General features: G+C 52.0%; 1 protein-coding gene across 1 annotated transcript; it reads left to right on the forward strand.

The window, feature by feature from the left end:
* Nucleotides 1-779: 779 nt before the first annotated feature.
* PVALB (parvalbumin) lies at nucleotides 780-17084 on the forward strand. Its single transcript, XM_003783249.1, has 5 exons — nucleotides 780-822; nucleotides 3123-3190; nucleotides 4846-4978; nucleotides 6167-6276; nucleotides 16869-17084. Exons 2-5 carry the CDS (start codon nucleotides 3130-3132, stop codon nucleotides 16895-16897), a joined length of 333 nt encoding a protein of 110 aa, XP_003783297.1. The 5' UTR covers nucleotides 780-822; nucleotides 3123-3129; the 3' UTR covers nucleotides 16898-17084.
* The last annotated feature ends 874 nt before the right edge of the window (nucleotides 17085-17958 follow it).

Here is a 17958-nt window from a genome sequence, read left to right on the forward strand (position 1 = left end):
TTCATTCATGCTTTTCAAATCACACGCCTGGGATAGTCATCTCCAATCCAAGGCAGACATCAGAGGTCCTTTTGCAAATCATGAAAGCTTTGGACCTTTGTTCCACTTGCGTGTGGCATTTTGCGTACAATTTCAGGGGTCTTATTTTCCCCCTGAAGCTCACCCATAGCGTACAGTCTGCCCCAACTGAGCTCATTTTACAATGGAGAGGCCCAGAGGGAGGAAGGAACTTGTCTGAGAACACACAGAGCATCTCTTTCTACCAGGCACTGGATCAGCACGTGAAAGTACCAAGTCCACTCTCTGCCTCAGGCCATAGCTTTGGGCAGTAGGTCCCTTAACATCTAACACTTTCATGGTGTTTCCTTATCTGTGCAAGAGCACCCATGCCTACATAGCAAGGTTCTAGTGACAAGAGGAGGTTGAGAAGGAGCCTGCCCTGCCTCGTGCACAAAAGACAATGCTGGTTCCATTCTTGTTGCTGCCATGTGGAGTGGTCAAGGAAGACTTCGTGGAAGAGGCAGGCTCTGCCTAGGCCTCAATTTTGGGTGCTGAAAGGAGGCAGGGGACAGAGGTTATTAATAGGCCTGGCTCGATGGGCCCAGGGAGGGTGAATGTGATACAGACACCTAGCACCATGGCTGGGGAGTACCTGACACCGGAAGGGGAGGGGGCCGGGAACTGGGGGGGCGCCACCTCCCAAAATAGCCAAGGCAGAAGCCTATATAGGTGGCCATCCCCCCCGCCAGTCTCACTTCCCATCAGGATCTCCCACCAGCCCAGCCTTGCAGTGCAAGCTCCAGCCCTCCACCCTCACCCGAGGTGAGTGCTATTGAGAGCAGAGGAGGACAGAGGGATGCCACAGGATGAGGCCATTGGAAGGGACAGCCACATATCCCCTTCCCCAGTGCGCTAGGGGTGGGGGTGAGGGAGCTGAAAGGCAGGCAGCTGTGGAGTTCAGGGCTGAGAGTAAGATTCCTGGGTTTTCCTCCTGATTCCTGGTGTGGCCTGGGACAAATCTTTTCCCCTAGGATCTCTCAGATACCCTAACTGTAGAGCCAGACATCTGTGGACCCAGGTGATGCCATCATAGGGGACCCAGAGAACAGAGGACTCCAGAGGTGGACTATAGAGGGCTGATGGGCTAACCTAAAAACATGTCTGATGCTCTGGCCAGGGGACTCAGATCCAGAGAGGGTGCCGAGTGGATGGGAGAACTCAGCATCCGAGAGGGATGCGGGAAGGAGAATGGCCTCTGTTGAAGCTGCAGACTTTACCATAGGGTCAGCATTTGAGAACTCTCCAGGAGCCAGCCTGTGGCTCAGATGTGTGGGACTTAGAGCTGGGACCTGGGCCCCAGAGAGGACCAAAGAAGGTCACTGAAATCCCAGTTAGTAGACTTGGGTGTCCTTAAACCAGTCACAATTCTCCAGACTCAGTTTCCCTACCAGTATAGCATGAGGGTCCCCAGCTGGGGAAACAGACTCTTCAACCAGGTCCCTGAAGTGAGCTGGGCCTGGGAGCTCATGCTGGGCCTGAGATGGTAGCACCAGTCCAGGATGTTGGAGTCAGCAGCCCCACTGGGGGCATGGGGCAGAGGCAGGAGGTCCTGGGAAGGCCTCAAGCTGATAGATAACAGGTCAGGAACTGCAGCCGCGGTGCCTTGGAAGCAGCTGGCAGCTGTTGTCCAAAGGAGCTGACTCACAGGGAGGGGGCAGCTGGAGCCAGCAGCAGCTAGCAGCAGCGTCCTGAGGTTTCCAGGAAGGGCAGCCATCCAGCGCTGAGTCGGAGGAGACAGTGTTGACAGCAATCATCAGGGAACTTGAGCAACTAGGCAGCTAAGCAGCTCTGGTCCCCACCACCAGGGCCACTACCATCCCAGCCCCTGCCTTCCTGCCCATCCCTGAAGTTGGAGGTCCTAGGCCCCACCAGAAGGGACCACCCCTCTATACAACAGAGGTACACAGAAGCCCAGAAAAGAAAGTCAGAAGCCAAGGTCACACAGGGAGTTAGTGCAGCCCATGATCCAGAACCCAGCCCTCCCAACTCCCTGACCAGCACTCACACATTCTAGAGGTAGCTGGTTGCTGCTGGACCACAGTGGGACCAAGGGGAGGAACTCGACTAGTCTCTGGCTCCATAAAGACAGGAGTGTCATATTTCCCTAAAGGGAGGTGCAGACCCCCATGCCTGCATAACTGGTCTAGAAAATGTAGTCAGATGGTGCCACCCTCACCCCAAACATGCTCAGGGCCTTCTAGGAGGGTGCATAGAGATTCCCAGCAGCTCCCCACCCTTCCTTCCCCCAGAATGTGTAGGGAAGCAGAGAGTCAGGACACCCTCCCCCCAAACCCCTGGTGCCCAGAAAGCAAGTCCTAGAGAACTGAGAAAGGCTCTTTGAAAAGACGAGAGAGCCAGCAAAACAATTAAATAAATAAATAAATAAATGAAATAAATGAATAAAATAAGTGAGGTTTCTGAAAGCACATCCCGGGCCAGATGTGGGATGGGGCCCCAGCAAAGCTCCCAGCAGCTCCTTCCTGTCCCTGTCCCTGCCAGCCTCTCTCTGGGTCTGGAGGGTCAGGTTTCGCCACCTCAGATTTTGCAGCATAAGTTTGCATCCAGGACAGACCAGAGCAAAAGCCGCAGATAGGAGTGGAGAGAGAATGGCAGCAGGGCAGAGGAGCCCACTGGGGTGCCAGCCTGCCGGTCCAGGATTTTCCCCTAAGTGCCCATGTCGGAGACCCCGCAACTTCTGTGTGCCCTTGAGGGCAGGTGGACTCCCGAGACCTGGGGGTGACTCCGGCGCTCGCTAAGATTCCAGAGATGACCCCTTCCCCTCGTGCCCTGGCTGCACCCCCTCTCCCCCCTCCCCGGATCGTGAGGACCCCCGGTGGGGCGAGGCGGGCGTGGGAGCAAGTGGACGCCCTCCCGCCTGCGGCCGGCGCTGCTCAGCGGCGCGGCTGAACTGAGCCGCCCCGGCTGCGCCCCGAGCCGGGTGCCCCTGGCGCGGTGCCAGGCCGGGCGGGCGGTGCGCGGTACTGCAGCGCTGGTCATATGAGCAGAAATGATGAGAAAAGCACTTTTTAATCTTTTCGCACTTGCTCTGCCCGCTCAAACAGTTGCAGGATGGCGATGACAGACTTGCTCCGCGCTGAAGACATCAAGAAGGCAGTGGGAGCCTTTGCGGGTGAGCAGCACGCTCCCTCCCCGCCCCTCTCCCCTCTTCCACCGCCCTCGCCCCTGCACCTTTCTGGTCTGCGGCCCGCCAGGGTCCTCCCCAGCGCTCTTCTGCCGGCTCATCCGGCCGGACGCCGGCGGGGTCCGGGCGGGGGCAACTTCAGCAGTCCCCAAACTCTGTCCGGGCGGGACTTGGCGCAGGGAGCGGATGGGGAGGCCGGTGCCCTGGCGGAGCCACAGAAACTTGCGGGCGCCGAAAGCAGAGTAGCTACACTGGGAGGACTCGGAGTCCGGGACCAAGGACAAAGATCAGGGTCGCAGGAGGGACCTCCAGGGTCCCTGTGCGCGCGGGACTTCTTTAAGGCGCGCGGAGGGGCTGCCGGCGCGTGCGCCTTCTTTCCCAGCAATTCTTTTTCCTGGACCCCATCCTGAGCAGGACTTTCGCCCCGAGGTGGCAGTTGTTGGCCCCCACAACTGTCCGAATTCCCTTCCAGGGCTCAGAGCCCCTGTCCTCCGACGGACCTTCAAGCGAGGTGACCTTCTGGAGCCGGCGCTCAGCTCTGCCCTGAGCGTCCCCGGCGCCTTCCAGCCTCCTTAGGCAGCCAAGAGAAGGCAATGGTAGTCTGGCCTCTCCAGAGCTGCCTGGGACTTCAGCGCTTAGCTGCCTGCCTTCGTCCTACCCATCGCCCAAATGGGGGAAAAGTAGAGAACGGGCATGAAAAACTTGCCCAAGGTCAGCTAACCGGGCCGAAGGAGTGTTAGAACTGGGGTTGCCTCCAAATCTTGGTCTCCCATCCTAGTGTCAGAGGTGGACAGGACAACTTTCCTTCTCAACAGACTCCCCCCCATACACACAATGTGCACAGTGTAATATCGTACCCTTTCCCAGGTGTTCTGAAGAACGAGCTCTAGAACATAGAAAAGTGGGGGGAAGGGGAAGGAGTGACCCCCAGTTCCTTTCCGCTTGGTGCCCCCTCCTCTGAGTATAAGAACCTTTGGGAAACCCCCTCCCAGGGTGCTGTGATAACCCACCCCCTTCACCTTGAGCCACCTGACTACCCCTGAGAAAAAACTTAGCTGGGCATTCCAGGGGAGCCTTCCAACACACACCCTCCACTGCCACTGGAATGGACTTCTGTGGCAAAGCCAGCACTTCTGGGTTCTCCCTTCCTCCTACTGTGTGACCTTGAAAGAAACTTGTCCTTACTATGTTGATTTTCTAGCAATAGTCTGTGATCAGGAAAGAAGGTCAACCCTCCTCCTAGGAGTCCAACAGACGCACCAGGTTCACACCACCTTCAACTCCGCAGCCCACTCCCACCCGGCCACACCCAAAACGCTTCATGGCCACAAGGTTCTGAAGAGAATAGAAGTCTAGACTGGGTTCTCAGGGTCTATCCCTGGCCCTAGGGAAAGGTGCAGGGGGGAAATGGGAAGCAGGCTGGAGCGCCAGGGAGATCTGGGTGTGAGCCTACCTCTTCCACCTCCAGCTGGTGACCTTGGCCGGAGCATCCTCCCCTGAACCAGGATGGAGGCAGATGCCTCCCACTCCCCATAACTGGCATGTGGGATCCATCAACAAATGCTGTGACTCCCCCTGTTTCCCCCATCCTTCTCTACTGTCCCTTCTTGCTCCTCATTTGACTCTGCTCTTCTCCCACACAGCTGCCGACTCTTTCGACCACAAAAAGTTCTTCCAAATGGTCGGCCTGACGAAAATAAGTGCGGAAAACGTGAAGAAGGTCTTCCACATCCTGGATAAGGACAAGAGTGGCTTCATCGAGGAGGATGAGCTGGGGTAAGCTGTAGGGAGGCGGGGGGGGGGACCTCTTGCTCCCAAATTCCCTGCAGACCTGCCCTTTTCTCTGCAACCTTCATAGAAGGTAACCAGGTGTGACCACAGGGCTCAGACCCAGAAAGCCCCGGGGGAAGGGCCTCCCAGCATTGTTGCTTCCGAAGAGCAAAACCCCTCATCTGAAAGTACAACTAACTAGCTTAAATTATAGCCACTTAATATTGCTAATGGAATGATGCTACTTAATAATTTAATACAAACCAAGAGGCAGTTTTACTTGCTGTCCGACACCACAGGCAAGGCAGAAAACATTCACTTCAGGATTTCATTGATTTTCGTTTGTCTAAAAGGCGCCTTCCACCATCCTGCAGACCCCACCCCTTCTACGGCTGCTTAGAGCAATTTCTGGACCAGTCTTAGAATGAGAATGCAGTTGGGGGGTTCAGGGATCCTTGGAGCCAAGCAAAGGAGAAGGATATGTCCAGGAAATGCAAACTGTAGCAGCAAAGACCCCTCGGCCACGTAGCATGTCTGCCAACCCAGCTGTGCCTTCTGTCACCCTCTGGCCAAGGCTGCCTTGGATTTTGTCCATACAAGAATGGGGAGGGAATGGAGGGCTCCACACTCATTCTGTGTCCCCCAAAACCATCTCACAAGGTACCTTCAGAACCTTCTCCTCTGCCCACTCACATGCACACACAAAGACGCAGAGGCTGACGTTCCCTGTCCTCCAGTGTCAGAGGTGGACAGGACAACGTTCTCCAGGCATCACCTTGTCCAGGAAGCCTCCCCCCACCCCAGTGGGTGGCTGCAGCCTTCCCTGCGTCCTTCACACCACGTGGTCTGTCCTGGAGCACTGGCCCTCCTCCCCATGTTTTCAGGTTCTTTCCTGAGAACACCACCATACCCCCAGCCTTGACACAGAGAAGACATTTTATAGATGTCTGTTGAATAAATTAAAAATGCAGGTGTCCACCCTGAGGTGGGATTGACCCTTCTCTGAGGACAACTTGTCCTTCCAGGCACACGCACCCACGAAGACAGGGCCACCAACCAGGCTGCCCGGCACAGCACAACTGCACGTGCCCGATGCTTGCTGCCTGTCCCAGCTGCCCGCACCCCCACAGACGCCAGCACACCACAGGCAGTGTTCCTGACTCCCTCCTTGGCTTTCTCCCTTTCCTCCTCCAGATTCCTCCTAATGGGCTTCTCTCCTGATGCCAGAGCACTGTCTCCTAAAGAAACCAAAACACTGATGGCTGCTGGGGACAAAGATGGGGACGGCAAGATTGGAGTTGATGGTAGGTAGCCCTGACCAGGGGTCTAGGAATATTGCACATCTTGGGACATTTGGATGCAAAAAGTTTCAAGGTATGTCCGTCACAAGGAAGGGGCGATCCAAGGCAAGCTGTCAGATCGGAGAGCTCTATCACATACACTGGGAAAAGAAAAACTGACAGATTTTTCTAAATCCGAACAACTCAAACAGAAGTAGTTCTCTTTTTTTCTCTACTGGGTATGGATCCAGGAGAATTTGGGATTTTCCCGGAACTTTGCCTGTACCTTTGTGTGGCTACTGGTCTGGGCTTTGCCCAAACTGGCTGTGACCTTGGGCAGCGTTCTCATTCTCTGGGCCCCCATCTCTCATTGGTAACACAAGGAGATGAGGCCAACCGATCCCCGAGGACCCTGTGCCTCTCACATTCTCTGATCCTGGGGATGGAAATTCCTTATCTCCTATCCTGCTCTGCATCTTGTCCGGGTGTCCCATAACCTCAAGTCTCAAACCTATTTTGGCTTCACTCGGATATATCATTCCAGTGCTGTAGGACAGCCAGGAAAAACAGCCAGCCAGGAATCAGCTGGGGATTTGGAAAGAGAATAGCTGGCCCTGCCTTGCCTTTCAGGCTTTGCTTTTAGCATCGGCAAGGGCTGGAGGTGCACATACATCACCCCACAGCCTTCGCCATGGGGCTCTGCCTGGCATTCGTGGAGCACATCAAGCATCGTGACCTCTCTTAGCGTCATGACATGCTTGGCAACTCTCTCCATGTTGCAGATGGGCACATGGACATGGAAGGTGCTTAGCCTAGTTCAGAGTGCAGGATGCAGTGGGGAGAGTGGTTTGCAAGGGAACCAGGTCTGAAGGAGACTTTGCAGCATCCTATGCCACCGTCTGCTCCTGTGACGGCCAATCTCAGAGAAAATTGTGCAGGTGCTTGACCTCTGGGCCCAGACTGTTTGGGTTCAAATCCCTTCCCTGCCACCTTCTAGCTAGGTGACCTTGGGCAATTTACATAACTACTCTGGGCCTCAGTTTTCTCATTTCTGAACTAAGGATAATGATAGTTCTTATCTCAGCAGGTTATCATGAGGATTAGGTATGTTAATATGTCAAATGCTTAGAAGAGTGGCTGGCACAGAGTAAATGCTACGTATGTGTTTGTTAACTAAATTTTTTTTAAAAAGGGACTGGGCTATACTCATCCCCAGTATGCAACTGATATCAGACACAAAACAAGTAATTAACGACATGTGTCTCCTGAGCATTTGGTTCAGATCCTCCTTCTCTGCTTCCTCTCTGCCCCTCACCAGCTGTGACCTTGAACTCACCACCTCTCCATGGCTAGGTTCTCTTGCCTGGCCAATGGGGTGCACAAACTTGTCCCGAGGCCTGTCTGGGCTTACGGTGAAAATTAAGTGCCTGTAGACACAAAATTGCTTTGGGAAAGGCACAAGGATTCTGAAATGAATATAAGTTTATTAAAGTTTTATTTTTGCCAAAAATAAGAGCAGAGAATCTCTACCTAAGTCAGATGCAAGGAGTCCCCCGAACATCTGATGCCAGCTGCCCTTCTTGTGGCTGGGAAAGAGGGAGTGAAGCTGAGGGTTGTTTTTTTTTTTTGCAGGTGTGCATTGGTGGCTTGGCCACTGGTAGATTCTGATGAGTGACAGATGCCCCTCCCCCCACCCACTGTCCTCACCAAACCACTGTGCAGACCGCTCCACCCCAAGGCCTGGATCCCACTGTGGCCCTAACCCAAGTCTCCAGACCTGCCTCCCGTTTTTGCTCGCAGCCAATATGCCACAGCTCAGAAGCCCTGGCAGGGTCTTTATGGCTGGCTGCCCCAGACAACCCAAATGATGACGAGAAACCAGGCCAGACCCTGCCCCACTTCCCTGCCGCCTCCTTCCTCCCTGCCTCGCCCAGATCTTAAAGCGACGACTAAAGTCTTCCGACAGAGCCAGCAGATGTTTTCTGAGATGAAACAGGCCCATTTTCTGGTGGGGTGCCCTGGGCAGCAGGTCCATGACCCTGAGCCCCAGCTGCTTCATCTATAAACGGCCATGATAACCTGGCAGTGCTGAGCACAGTACCTGGCACTTAGGGCTCATAATAAGTGTTCAGTAAATGCTATTTTTATTCTGTCTGCACACTGCTTGCAGTTCTATGTATATACACAAAAATGAATGTTCCTGCCGGCCACAGGCTGATAAGTGTAGACAGTAGGCCTCACCGTAGATTTGGAGGCTATGGGCAGGAGTGCCACAGGCTGGGAGGGGCAGAGAGACGGATGTCCAGGCAAAGCGTTGGCATCAGCAAAGGCTGGAAAGTTTAGAGAATGTTCAGAAACAGGCAAGACTGGTCTGCTGAGAGTGAGTTGGAAGAATTATTACTGGGCATATAGTGTGTGTCCAGCTCACACTGGACAGTGTTGGGCTCTGTACAAGTGTCACCTCATCTGAACTTGGGATGACAGAGGACATAAGTACAGGTGCAGAAAGAGCAGCTCAGGGAGCCCAAGGTCACACTGCCTGCAAGTGCCAGGGCCAAGATTCAAGCCCAGATCTATGTGACAGCAGAGACCAGGCCCAGGCCAACCTGTGCACCCTCTGTTAAGCCTGTGGGCAAGAGATGAAATGGGCAAAGACTGCAGATGACCCTGAGGCAGTGGGACCCCAAACTTCATGCATTTGAGGTAAGAAGATGCAGACGCCCCTCCCCCACCCCCTAAACACAGGAAGGGTGGGTGTGATGGTGCCCATTGGGTGGTGAAATAGAAGGCAGAGCCCTTTACAGGAGCCGGGAGGTTCTGCTCCAGGCACTCTGCTTGCTGCCAGCTCCCTGTAAAAGCCAGAGGATCTGAGCCCCCTCTACCAGCAGGAGGATGCCTTCAACTCCTGGGGGCTCCTAGGGCAAATCATAAAACCCCTCTGACCTTTAGGTTCTTCATCTTTAAACCAGGGGTCAAATCACTAGCCAATCACTGGGGTCCATTCCAGCTTTGGGATTTCGCAGATGTCCTAGTGGATAAACCTCTACACAGGGGACCAGTTCAGTCCTTAGGCTCAGCTGTGCGACCTTGAATGATGACAGCAACAGCATCTGACTTTGGGGAGCATTCAATACATGCCAGGCACTGTGCTTATCACGTCACTCATTTAATCTTCCTAGCTATCTTTGAGATGGATACTGTGACTGCTCCCTTTTTATAGATGAAGACACCGAGGCTCAGAGAAGCTGAGGGTTTGCCTAAACTCCCCTAGCTAGAAGGAGAAAAGGTCAAGATCTGAGGCCAGGCCTGTAAGCTCCACAACACATGACCTGAGCTTGCTTCATTCATTCATTCATTCAAGTTTGGTGAGCATATACCATAAGATGATTTTATTTATTGACTTACTGGTTGTTTCCATCCGCCCACTAGGATGTCAGGTCCACAGAGCAGGCACTTTGCCTTGTTCTGTTTAGACCCCACAACCTAGGATGGGGCCTGCCACAGAGTGGGAGAACAAGAAAAGTTTGTCATGAAATGAATGAATGAATGAATGAATGTGCATCCAGCTCTGGGGATGTAATGATGAGGAAGCGTTAACACCTGCATGCAGGGAGCAGGGATCTGCTGGCCAGGGCTGCACACACACACACACACACACACACACACACACACACACGGGCTGGGGACAGACATGTAGCAGGTGCTGAGGGAGCCCAGAACCAGGGACTGCCACTATCCCAGCTCTGTCCTTTTGAAGGCGAATGATATTTACCAGGTGCTTTAAGATCCTGCACTGAAGGGAAGGGGTAGCAAGACAAAGATCTAATAATAACCCTTTGCATTCCTGTCTCTGGGGCAGCTACTTCCAGGAAGCTCAAAAGACTTTTATAGATGTGGTCGATTGATTCTTGAACTCCGCCCTGAAAGGCTGATGCAGAGCTGGTAAAGGGGAATTTTAAGGCAGAAAGGAGAGAGAAGCTAGAAAGGAAAGAAAGGTGCCAAAAAGCTCAGCAGCAGTTACAAAGCCCAGGCACAAAAGCAGACGAGGCACGCTGTGCAGTGGGTGTGTCCAGGCACCTCACCTTCACCACAGTGGGTCTCAAACTGGAGCAACTGTCAGAATCCCCTGGGGGGGCCTTCTGCAGCACTGAGAGCCGCACCCCACCCCAGGAGCTTCTGATTCCCTAGCAAGCAAGAGCCCAAACTTTTGCTTTTCTAGCAGGTGGTGCTGATGGGCTGGGGAAGCACACTTTGAGAACCACTGCCTCACACTAATCCGAGGAGGTAGATGCCATCACTATTCCTGCTTTGCAAGTGAGGAAACTGAGGCACTGAGAGTGTAAGTAACATGCCCAGGGGCACTCTGTTGCAGACCCGGAAGTGAGGCTCCGTGGTCTAGCTGGGGTCATCTGCGACCTGCTTCACTCAGGCACATGGCCTCAGTTCTCCAAATTCACTGTCTGCCCATATCAAAGGTACACGCAGGCAGGAACCAAGGTGGACTTCCATGGCCACATCCTGCCAAGTACCGAACACAAGCCTTGTCTCTTTCAGCTCATTCAAAAATCACAACAGCTCCACCTTTAATATCTATACAGACAAGGAAACCGAGGCCCAGGGGAGCAGAACAACTTGCTACTAAGTATGGGGCACATTTCAAACCCTGCCCTCTACTATCTTCTATAACCCACAGTGCTGGGAAAAGATCCACCCACCCCCTACACGTGCTGGCCCCTGATCCCTGAAACCTATTCCTGGTAGATGGATCTGCTTTCCAATGCCTTACGCCTATTCCAACTCAAGAGCCTTTAGTTTGCTTTTTGCTTCTGTGGCTGAAAAATGTAGTCCTGATTATTGCCTGACCGCAGCAGCCTGTGCCATTCACATGCCGTAAGGCATTTGCCTTTTCTGTTTCCTTCTGGCAAAATCTGTTCTCTTTTATCCTGAAGTAGCCTATTTGCGGTAGGAGGCTTGAGGGGTGGAGGAAGCCCTCGGGCTGTGGCAGCACACCTGAATCAGGTAGAAATGCCAAAGGCACTCACGCACGCACGCACGCACGGTACCAGCTGGGGGATGGCCACGCCTTCTCCTCCCTGGACACATCCTTTTCCTCATCTGCAAAGCAGGAAGAAAATACACACATTCAGGGGCTGTGGTTCCCGTGAAGCGAGTGCTCTGGGGATGATTCCTTTCCTCTTGTTTTTTGTGAATGTGTTTGTTTGTAAGCCACCTCAAAATCCTTTGGAAGTAGTGGAACCCCAGTCCTCCACAGAAGTGAAATAGAGTCTAAGATGGGAGAAAAGTGGGGGGAATGGCAGGAGACTCTCCCTGCCTCCCTGTAATTCCAGCCCTTCAGCCCCGATGGGATTTGATTTCCAACTGAGACAGGATGTGCACCTCAGGGCCACCCCCCTGTCCTGATGGCTAAGCTTTCTCTAAGGTGTATCGTCCCATCTCATTGTGTCCTCACACCAGCCTAATGAGGTCAAGGGGACGCTGTTATCCCTAATGCGAGAGATGGAAACTGAGGCCCAGTTAAGTGCCAAAGTCACACAGCAAGTCCTTGGCCAAATGGGACCTAGGTCTCCTGACTTCACCAGCTCCTCCCCCAAGCTGAGCTGAGACGCTGGAGTTATAAATGGCTTCTGTGCTTAGCAATCTGCTCCTTTTTATTCCCGTGTGGACTTTGCCTTATGCTGCGCTAGATAAGATTGAGCAAGGGGAGAGGAAACAACCCTCCTTATGTAACTGGCCTCCTGTAAGCGAGAGCCACGGAGACTTTACCCTCCATCTATCCCTCTCCAGCCGCTGGAGTCAGAACCAAGGAGATGCAGCTGGCCAAGCCACACCTAAGTTAGAATCTTCTGAGATGAGTGATTCTCAGCCTCAGTTTCCCTTAAAAAATGATGATAAGAAAGCCAGTGGGATGCAGTGCTTGGCACGCAGCGAGTGCCCAGAACTATCTACTCTGCCTCCTTGCACTGTCTAGCTTGATCCCGAATGACCCTGCCTGCCAGTTCTCAGGGATGGGAAGGTGATCCCTGTTTGCAATACTGATTTATAAGAAACTGAGCCCAGGAGCTATTTAGAGGTGAGGTGATAAACCAGGAGGCTGTTTCCTTCATTCTGATCATCACGACAGAGGGAAGGAAACAGGCGTCCAGCCGCTGACTCAATGACCATCTCAGTTTCGCTCTGGGCTATCAGTGTATGTTGGTCTCACCTGTCAATAGCTTCTAAATTTGTCCAATCCCCATAGCACCCAGACTGGCGCAGACCTAATTAGGCTAATTTCAGTTTCCTAAGAGAAAGACAAGAACAGAACTCTCTGGTCCTCTGAGCCTCCCTCACACCCCCATCCCTACTTTCTCCTTCTCCTTCTTATTGGACAATGAAGACATTAACAAGCTGGCCCCAGTGGGCCTTGAGTGAGGTTTCAGACTGCAAATAATGTTGTGCTTGCATATCGTACAGAGGGCAGAATGTTTGGGTCCCTCCAAAGGAACATTCTGCCTCATACCTTAACATTCAGAGTTCATTGAATTTTTTCCCCACTGTGTACCAGGCACGATACATGGCACTCTTCTTCTTTAGCTGGTATATGCCTTACCATAACCCTATGAGGAGCTGGTCTCAGTATCCCCATTTTAAAGATGAAGAAACTGAGGGTCTAAGACTGCCTTTCCATGGTGGATGGTCACCAGACAGGGTTCTAACTGCATGAGATAGAAGTTTGTGCCAGGTCAGGTGACTGCTATTTAAACTTCCCATCTCTTTCTATTTTCCTTGTCTTTGTTAGTTCAGAATTTTTGTGATTATTGTTGTTTTTGCAAAGCTCCAGCCTGTGTCAGGGAGATCCAAAGGAGGTGAGATTAGCCCTTAGAAACCACCAACTGTGTGCTGAGTGTCTTCCTGCGTTTTCTCCTCTGATATTTCCAATAGCTATGCAAGTAGGCTTTATTATAATACCCACTTTACAGATGAGAAAACTGAGGCTCCGAGAGCTAAAGTAGTGACCTGTGGCCACCTAGCCAGGTAGTGATAAAACAAGATTCAGACCCAGCTCCAGGGTTGCTGGATGGTTGTAGTCAGGTGCCGGGGGCGGGGGGGGGGCAGGAAATGGTGATGTGGATAATGGGGACAAACAGTAGCAACCAGGACAATGACACTAACACACAAAGGCTATGCTCTCATTTACAGAGTCCCCCTCACCCCTGGGACAGGCAGTAGCCAGGTGTTTCACAGGCTTGGCTTCTAAGTGGCTTGATTACAACAGCTACCAGATGCCAAGCACTTACTGTGTGCTGGCTCCTCCAAACAGCCCTAGGAAGTAGTGCCACCATAAGCTCCATTTTACAGATGAGGAAACTGAGGGACAGTGAGATGAAGCATCTAGTCAAAGATCACAGGAGCAAGAAATGGGACCTGAGAGTTCATCCCCCACTTGTTTGCTTCAAATACCGCGTGACCGATGAAGGGCAGCTTCCAGACCCGACGCTTCACTCATGGGAAAACCAGGACCAGGGAGGGTGTCCATCTCCAAGGACACAAGTGGATGACAGAACTGAGCCTAGAACCCCACCCTTCAGTGCCCATTTCTTGTCCCAGGACTCTACCAACTACCAAATCAGGGGACCTAGACTTTGTAGGGTCTCTGCTTGTTTGATCATTTGTTTTTCTCTAAGGAGAGGCCATTTTGGAGCAGGCGTGTTGATAGGATGGTGGTTAATTGCCTGGCTCCTAAGAGCTCTGCCCTGAGGCACATACGAAAGGCTCAGAAGAGGAGGCCCCTGCCCTCAATTTATCTACAAAGTACCCTGTTCAAGGTTCTGAGGATAAAATTAGAATCCTGTGTTCTCTGCAAAAAGCCAGGGGGCGTGTGGCAGTGGTGATGTCCTGGCCTCATCAGAGCAGATTGCAGGGTGGGCAGAGGGCCTGAGTTAGGAGGCATTGGCTCCAAAATGCCGACCCTCCACTCCTGGAGAGTCCCCAATCAGTGTTCTTGGCCCCCCTTACATGAACTGCCCAGATCCCCTCTCGTGTGAAGGTGCCAACGTGGCAGTAGGCTCCTTGCTGATAAGCGCCTGGAAGTAGGTCCAGACCAAGGGCAAGGTCAACGCAGGTGGGCAGCCCCTCTGTGAGCAGGCATTGAAGGACAGGCTGATGCCTCTGTATCCCAGGACAGTGAAGCTGTATCCCAAGGACAAGGAATGACGGCTCTGGCCTCTTTTCCGAATGAAATAGCAGGTGGCACTGGAGAGAGGAAGTACTTTTCCTGGAGCTGGAACTCTAGCCCTGTAAGGTGTGGCCTCTCACCTCCACATCAGGGGGGTCCCTGGGGCCAGAGGCCAAGTCCTGGCTCTGCCTCTTGTTTCCCACATTGACACTGACACCTCACCTCTCTATCCTCCATTTCCCCATCTATAAAATCGGAACTATCCTGCTTGTGTCCCAGGGCACTGTGAGAATTACATGATGTAAGTCAGAATTCGTTGAGCCCTAAGGACTTATGAGCCATCCCACTCATTCATTCATTTGGCATTCATTTATTAGCACCTGCTGGGCACCAGGACTGTTCTAGGTGCCAGGAGAATGGTGCACATGAGAAGGGCTTCCCTGTCCTCTGGAGTTTATGTCCCCAAGAGGGCAACACTGACAAAAATAAGTGCATAAATAAGATCATTTCTGAGAGTGACAAGTGAAGTAAAGAAAAAAGGGCTAATGTGACAGTCATGAGGGTGGCGATATTTGCGTTGGAACCTGTGTCACTCTGTGCCTCTCCAACCTCTGGGATGGAGAAGGAAGCCTGAGAATGGATGTGGCTGGAATCACGTCCGCTGTGTGACACTGGTTAAGCTACTTAACTTTTGAGCCCCAGTTTCCCCATCTGTGAAATGCAGACAAAGGTATATGTGACAGGCTGGTGAAATAATACAAGCACAGTGCCTCCCACATAGGCGTCAATAAGTGCCAGTTACTGGCTACAAATTATAAAAGTACTGACAATAAAAAAAATCTCAAAAGAACCACCTGCCCCACCAAGGTCCTGGGGCTCATGGCTGAGAAAGTGCTTCACTGCCTGGTGGAGCAGCGGTAGGGGTGGTTCTTAAGAGTGTTTGGTGATTCCACGTTCATGTGGGATTCTGTCTCTGTCACTTGCTGTTACCACTTAGCCAAGAGCATTTTTTGTTTGTGTTTGTTTTTGTTTTTTGAGACAGAATCTCACTCTATTGCTCTGGGTAGAGGGCTGTGGCATCCTATCTCATAGCAACCTCAAACTCCTGGGCTCAAGTGATCATTCTGCCTCAGCCTCCTAAGTAGCTGGGACTACAGCTGTGAGGCCCAGCTAATTTTCCTATTTTAGTAGAGATGAGGTCTTGCTCCTACTCAGGCTGGTCTTGAACTCCTAAGCTTAAGGGAGCCTCCAGCCTCAGCTTCCCAGAGTGCTAGGATTACAGGCATGAGCCACTGCACCTGGCTAAGCTTGGGGTTCTAGATGACCTGGTGGACCTTCGCTCTGTCCCACCTTGAGTCCCTACCCAGTCCCTACATCCAGGTCTCCCACCCTTCCATCCTGAGACAGCCTGCAGGTAGGAGAGGGTGGTGTCTGTTTCCCAGTCCCTTCACCTGGCTGGGGTCCAGGCCAGGTCATTTCCGTAGTATAACATGTTGGTTTAGTTGTTTTCTGTTTTTTTATTTTGAAGTAATTTTGTAGACTATGAAGAATCACAATGATAGTACAAAGAGCCTGTGCACCCTTCACCCTGTGCTCCCTGGCAGGCCTGGGACATGGCATCTCAAAGACATGTAGTGGCAACTCCTGTCCTTTCTCCACCCCTGTGGAGAAAAACAGAGAAGTCCAGAGACATTGCTGGACTCTGAGGCATAGTTTACTCCGTTTACTCATCTGTAGCAAAGAAATAATGATAAAATGTACCATGGGGGATTATTATCAAGTTCAAGTAAGATACTATACATAAGGTGTTTACAATAGTGCCTGACATATGATAAACAGAAATTTATTTATTTCCTTTTTTTTTCTTTTTTGAGACAGAGTCTCCCTCTGTCACTTGGGGTAGAGTGCCATGCTATAGTTCACAGCAACCTCAAACTCTCAGGCTCAAGCGATCCTCCTGCCTCAGCCTTCTAAGTATCTGGGTCTACAGACATCTGCCACAATGCCCAGCTATTTTTTCTATGTTTTGTTGTTTTTTATTTATTTATTTTTTTTAGTAGAGATGGGGGCTTACTCTTGCTCAAGCTAGTCTCCATCTCCTGAGCTCAGGGTGTCCACCTTCCTTGGCCTCCCAGAGTGGATAACAGGTGTCAGCCATAGTGTCATGCCTATTACTGCTATTGTTGTATTTATTAGTAATAATTTGGGGTGTGGCATGACACCGTAAATCACGACATGTGTAGTAGACTTACCATTCCCATCTCACTTCATTCATTCACCTATTTATTCACCAGTTTATTCCCACACTGGCTCCCCAGTTCTCCGGCAACACATACAAAACCAAGAGAAAGTGCGGGGCTGGGCCCAGCAGCCCGGCCTTGGACAGTCTCTCTTTCATCTCTGCCTCTTACTTACTTCCCTTCGTCATTTTCTCTTGCAGAATTCTCCTGTCTGGTGGCTGAAAGCTAAGAGGCGCTGAGTGCCCCAGGTCTTCCACCTCTCTGCCCCAACCACCCGATCTCAGCCCCTCTCCCCGCCCTCCTCTGTTTCTATTCAGTTTGTTTATGTTATTTTTTACTCCCCCCGTCCCCTGCGGCCCTGAAATGACACCACTGCTCTTCTGGAAAATGCTGGTAAAACAATAAAGGCTGTACCATCGGACTCTGCGTGCTCAGGAGGACCCAGGATCAGTGGGGCGTTGCCTTTCCAAACCCATCTGGGGAGGTGGGAGGAGGACACATCCTGACGGACAGAAATGATGTGATGGCGGTGAATTTACTGAGCCCCTCCTCTAAACTTGGTCTGGAGCCTGATACTCTACATGGATTACCCATGTTGTTCTTGTTACCACCCCATAACGGAGGTGATGAGTCTCCTGTCTACAGATGCAGAAATGAAATCCCAGCAAGAGGAGCGATGTGTCTAAGCCCATCCAGCTAGACTTGGTTGGGCTTCAAATGCAGGCCTGAGAGCCGGTAGATAGATGGATGGATAGACAGGTGGGTGGATAGATGGATGGGTAGACGGGGGAATGGATGGATGGGCGGACAGGAGGATGGGTGGGTGAATGGATGGATGAATGGGTGGGTGGGTCATTAAGACTCTTTCTGTTACAAATGACAGAAACCCAACCCAAAATCACTTAAGCAAAAAAGAAAGAAAATAAAGGACTTGATTGGCTTATGTGCCTGAATAGACAGGGGTAGATCTTCAGGAACAGCTAGATCCAGAGGCTCAAATGGTATCATCAGGACTGAATCCCTCTTGCCCTGCTGCTCAGCCCTGCTGCTGAGCCCTGCTCTCCTTGGTGCTGGGTTTGCTATCAGGCAGGCTCCCCCCCTCATGATGGCAAGATCCTTCCAGCTGTCCGAGGTGCACATTCAGCAATACTAGCAAAGGAAGAGCTGCTCTTTCCTGATCACTCCATTAAAGGGCCCCAAATTGAGTCCATTAATACCAGTAGCTAAGGTTTAAGAAGCGCTAACTCTGTGCTGAGCCCCTCTGCACAACCACCCTCTGAGATTGTGCTG

The sequence above is a fragment of the Otolemur garnettii genome, unplaced genomic scaffold (assembly GCF_000181295.1).
Source record: "Otolemur garnettii isolate 467f Iridium unplaced genomic scaffold, OtoGar3 scaffold00007, whole genome shotgun sequence".
NCBI classification, from domain to species: domain Eukaryota; kingdom Metazoa; phylum Chordata; class Mammalia; order Primates; family Galagidae; genus Otolemur; species Otolemur garnettii.

Coding starts and splice junctions, on each gene's coding strand:
- PVALB (XM_003783249.1), top strand. CDS start 3,130: ATGGCGATGACAGACTTGCTCCGCGCTGAAGACATCAAGAAGGCAGTG. Junction 4,979..6,166: donor ATCGAGGAGGATGAGCTGGG/GTAAGCTGTAGG, acceptor TTCCTCCTCCAG/ATTCCTCCTAATGGGCTTCT. Junction 6,277..16,868: donor CGGCAAGATTGGAGTTGATG/GTAGGTAGCCCT, acceptor TTTCTCTTGCAG/AATTCTCCTGTCTGGTGGCT.